At 58.3% G+C, this 4,774-nt stretch overlaps 1 protein-coding gene and 1 long non-coding RNA gene across 3 annotated transcripts in view; one reads left to right on the top strand and one right to left on the bottom strand.

Annotated features, from left to right (window-relative positions):
• The window catches only part of DPP6 (dipeptidyl-peptidase 6), a 386,529-nt gene that overhangs the window by 147,577 nt on the left and 234,178 nt on the right, over positions 1-4,774 (bottom strand). Inside the window, exon 7 of the mRNA XM_014532252.1 lies at positions 4,612-4,693. Within this exon, the coding sequence (XP_014387738.1) occupies positions 4,612-4,693 (82 nt within the window). The remainder of the gene's footprint in view (positions 1-4,611; positions 4,694-4,774) is intronic.
• Positions 493-2,832, top strand: LOC106724531. Of its 2 annotated transcripts, none has more exons than XR_001360347.1 (3): positions 493-573; positions 862-960; positions 1,254-2,832. It is a non-coding gene; the product is annotated as an uncharacterized LOC106724531 (long non-coding RNA). The 2 variants fall into 2 exon arrangements; XR_001360346.1 differs by having other exon boundaries at positions 829-960.

Below are 4,774 nucleotides of genomic sequence, written 5' to 3'. Positions count from 1 at the left end.
GCTGCAGGGGGTGGGGCACCCCCTGGCCCTTCTGTGTGCACTCTGCCGTACCCCGGAGCTGATGGTCCCCCAGGGCTCTGACCTTTTCCCGACGCCACGCCTACAGCACACCCCTCCTCAGAGCTGGGGCCGTCTGCCCTTTGTCCCACTGAGCAAAGCTTTTTGGAGCTTGAAGAAGAACCCTTTCATCTCGAATCTCACGCTGAATTATTGACATTTGGGCAGCATGAATTTTTCACATTAATGGGCTATTTAAAAACATTTTTCTTTAAAGCAGAAACCTAAGTGCTTTAAAGAAAAAGCCTTTCTCTTTTCTTTTAAGTGACCCAGTGTGAGTACAGAAAACCTCCAGCTCTGAGTTTTCTTCATCCTTCATGACGCCTAATAAACGGGTCAGCACCCTGTCCTGGGGGCTGTGCCATGATGGGGGGTGGCGTGCTAGAGAGAAACCACCTCCTTCGGTGAATGGCTTTAAAGAAAAAGCCTTTCTCTTTTCTTTTAAGTGACCCAGTGTGAGTACAGAAAACCTCCAGCTCTGAGTTTTCTTCATCCTTCATGACGCCTAATAAACGGGTCAGCCTTCGGTACACGGGGCTGTGCCATGATGGGGGGTGGCGTGCTAGAGAGAAACCACCTCCTTCGGTAAACGGGGCTGTGCCATGATGGGGGGTGGCGTGCTAGAGAGAAACCACCTCCTTTGGTAAACGGGGCTGTGCCATGATGGGGGGGTGGCATGCTAGAGAGAAACCACCTCCTTCGGTGAATGGGGCTGTGCAGGAGGCGGAAACACACTGAGACTAAAGGCTCATAAGAATCTGGTTTGTAAAGTTTAGTTTCCTGAGATGGACTCAGTTCTTTCAGAGCCTCAGCTGTTACGTCCCAGGCCGGAGACATACCCCACAGGGGAGAGGGCGGTCCAGACCCTAAGGAGGGTGCCCATGACGGAGCCAGAGAGCACAGGTGTGGACAGTTTGGGTATGAACTTGGATGGGACAGGGCCTGGTGAACTTGGGGAGCTGGGTGGGAGGAGGCCTGGTGAACTTGGGGGGCTGGATGGGAGGGGGCCCGATGACTTGGGCTGAGGTTCACTGATGACAACAGGTAACCTGGTGAGTCCCCGAAGGAGCCAGCCTTGAGGGTCCGGGCTGGGATCTCTGCTGAGAGCTGACCTCCTGAGGGAGCATCGGGGAGCGGGGTGAACATTGAGACTGTGGCCGGGCGGTGGGTTCAGTTCTGGGTGTAATTTTGTCAAGACTGGAGGACGCACGAGTGTTGGTTAAGAAAAAGGAGCACACTCGGGTCAATGCCCGCCTCCTCACCTCGCTGTGCTGGACACGAGGTGTGGGCGGGGGACGGGCAAGGGAGGGTGGGGACGTCCCTGAGCGTGACCGGAACTGAGGTGCATGAGGAAGCTCTGCATGCAGGCAGGTCCAGGCAGAGGGAACGGAGCCGTCCTACACAGAGAAGTCTGAAACAGCGTCTGTTCTGTGGGAGTCGCTGTTGCACTGACTCCTTCCAGATGGAGAGGGAGGGGCGGGTGGCATCCCTTCACCATTCGCATGTATTTCCTCATGGAACCCCGTTTCATCGGCCAAACCACCTCCTATTCTAGGCTCAGTAGGTAGCGTCTGATTCTGGAACCTGGAGACCCATCCTGAACACCTGAGACCACAGACCAGCACCATCGAGGGGGGCCGAGGGTCCGCGTGTCCAAGTTCCTCCTCCCTCCCCTCCAACAGTGCACGGAGGCCGGGCAGCACCACCGACCCAGGTGACCCAACAGCGCACGGAGGCCGGGCAGCACCGCTGACCCAGGTGACCCAACAGCGCATGGAGGCCGGGCAGCACCGCTGACCCCGGTGACCCAACAGCGCACGGAGGCCGGGCAGCACCGCTGACCCAGGTGACCCAACAGCACACGGAGGCCGGGCAGCACCGCCGACCCAGGGTGTGATCTGAAGGCCCAACAGAATCTGCTCTGAACGTCAGATACTCATCAGAGGCCACGCTGCGGCCAGGAGCAGCTGCCTTTGACCCGCCTGGTGCCGGGTGCCTTCCTCCTGTGGTGATGGGTCCGAGCCCCAGGCATCGCGGAAGTCACTCCGCACAAGGAGGGTCAGTGCGCGGAGCCCGTGGTGGACTCTCACACAGCTGCTCTCTGCTCCAGGGGGACACCCTCAGGCCAGGGGGCCTCGCTATAACTAGGTCCATTTCCCTTGCGAGGTAGTTACCTTTTAGGATAAAAGGGCAGCGAGGAACCTGTTAGTGTGCGAGGCTTGCTCACAGGTTGTGGGTTTCCATCCCAAGAGAAGGAGCACCGGGGGCCTGTCCGCGGGGAGCTGGCTGGGGGCCTGTCCGTGGGGATCTGGCCAGGGGGGGCCTGTCCGCGGGGAGGTGGCCGGGGGCCTGTCCACTGGGAGCTGGTCCTGGGACAGCTTTCCCAGCCAAGATGGCCAAGGACTCAGCAAACCACAGCGCTGCCCAGACCCCTGTCTTGGTAAATCACGTTTTATCGGAACATGCGTTCCCCTTGTGTCGATCCGTCTACCACTGCTTTCTCTCCACGGCAGCGAAGCGGAGTCGAGGACACGGAGGCGGAGTGGCCCGCCAGCCTGAACAGCCACCCGGCCCCTCGCGGGACACGTTTGCCGGCGCCTTCGCACAGGACGTGCTCTTGGCGGCAAGTTACAGCGTCTACTCCACTCAGTACGAGAGCTGCGCGATGAAAACCTCAACGTCCCCAAAGTGTGAAAACTCAGAAATTCCCCGATCACATTAGCCGCCTCACGCTGGACGGGAACCCCTGAACGTGTGCCCAGCTCCTGGCTGTTGGCCTCCGTCTAATCCAGTGGTTCTCAACCTTCTGGCCCTTTAAATACAGTTCCTCATGTTGTGACCCAACCATAAAATTATTTTGTTGCTACTTCATAACCGTAATGCTGCTACTGTTATGAATCGTCATGTAAATATCTGATATGCAGGATGGTCTTAGGCGACCCCTGTGAAAGGGTCGTTCGACTGCCAAAGGGGTTGTGACCCACAGGTTGAGAACCGCTGGTCTAATTGCTTCATGTCCACCGACTCCTGCGAAACTGCACTTGGTTCTCCGTAAGTTGGAGCGTCGGGAAAGGTGGATTTGCCTCCTCGCCGTGACCGAGTGATGGATCGGCGTCCGCCCCAATGTCCTCCCCGCCCCGTCACACTTCCATGCCGGTCAGCTAACTGCTTTTCCAAAACTGCTGCCAGGTTGTTAGCATCAGGGACACTTCGGTGACAGCTCAAATAGTTTGTCATCCACATACTCCTGTCTCTTTAAATCAATTCGAGGCAGTGGAATGAATACGCAACCAGGAAAGAGGTCTCCCTGTGGGGAAACAGTCCTGGCTTCATCTCCGGGACCTCGAGTGCACGCTCACTGCTCACCGAAAGGCCCACTTCTGTGCCGTTTTAGGAAAAGGGTCTTTAAGTGCAGCTTGAGCCCGTCAGCTTCAAGATGCAGAAGGAGATGGCGACTTGAAGGCAGCAACCGAGACACGTGACCTTCAAAACGGGGTGGGGGGGCTTCCTGCAAGGGGGGAGGCGCAGTATGATCTCTGGAAATAAAGGGCTTAGACAATATGGGCTGGAGAGGGGGCAGACGTGGGAGGTCCTCTTACCCCGTCCTCCCCTCAGTGCTCGGCCGGCTGACAGAGCCCGACAGTGGCAGAGCTGACCCGCGGGAACTCAGTGGGCAGCCTGGACCGAACCCCATTCCTCTCCCCCTCCCCTCTCTTACCCCCTGCCGCCTCACTCAGGGCCTCTCACCAGGCCCTCCCACCCGCTGGTCTCGCTCAGAGCCTCTCACCAGGCCCCCCGCCCCTCGGTGCCTGCAAACAGCTCCTGCTGCCAGTTGGAGTAGGAACCGTGAGGGCATTGGGTGCAGAGCCTAGAGGTCACCAGCCCTGGGATCCTGCACCCGATGCTGCTCCAGGGCTGGGGGCCGAGCCCAACTGTGACCACAGATCTACCTTCTTCACCGAACCCGCCAGAGAAAGGAGCCAGCTCCCACAGCAGCGCCAGTGCGGCGTGAGCAGCGCCAGGCCTCCATCGCAGGCCTCACCGTGAGCTTTATCTGCAGTCACGCCCACAGGGCCGGGGGACCAGGCCCAGGACGGTGTACATGGAAACCAAAGCAAACGCGGTTCCATTCCTCACCCGAGGACATTTTTTTCATTGACGTTTAGAGAGAGTGGAAGGGAGGGAAGGAGAGTGGGAAGAGATGCAGAGAGAAACATTGATGTGAGAGAGACGCATTGATTGGTCGCCTCCCACATGCGCTCAGACCCGGCCAGGGAGCGAACCTGAAACCCACGTAAGTGCCCTTGACCAGGAATCGACCCTGAGACCCTTCGGTTTGTGGGCTGACACTCTAACCACTGAGACCACGTCCAGGGCCGATTCCAGTTTTAAGAGAATTCTCTATCGGGAAAGAAACCGACGTTTTACACGTGCAGAAACCCTGCTGTGCTATCCACATGCCACTCATGCACGCAGACCAGCGGTGAGATATGTTCAGGCTACAAGGCGTCACCTCCACCCTGGGAGCACGCGGCCGCGAACGCGCTTGCTTACCAGCTGCTGGCCTTTGGGGCCCCAGCCTGCGTACTGCAGCTTCGCGTCGCTCACCTCCGGCGGGTCTAGGCTCTGAGGGTCCCTGGAAAACATGACAAAGAGAGCAAAATGGTGGGAAGGACGGAGAGTTAAGGGCTGTACTTTGTTCTGCCCCGAGCCTCAC

Source organism: Myotis brandtii, unplaced genomic scaffold, assembly GCF_000412655.1.
Source record: "Myotis brandtii unplaced genomic scaffold, ASM41265v1 scaffold868, whole genome shotgun sequence".
NCBI classification, from domain to species: domain Eukaryota; kingdom Metazoa; phylum Chordata; class Mammalia; order Chiroptera; family Vespertilionidae; genus Myotis; species Myotis brandtii.
The sequence above is the reverse complement of the archived record's forward strand: the minus strand, read 5'-3'. Positions and strand labels throughout refer to the sequence as shown.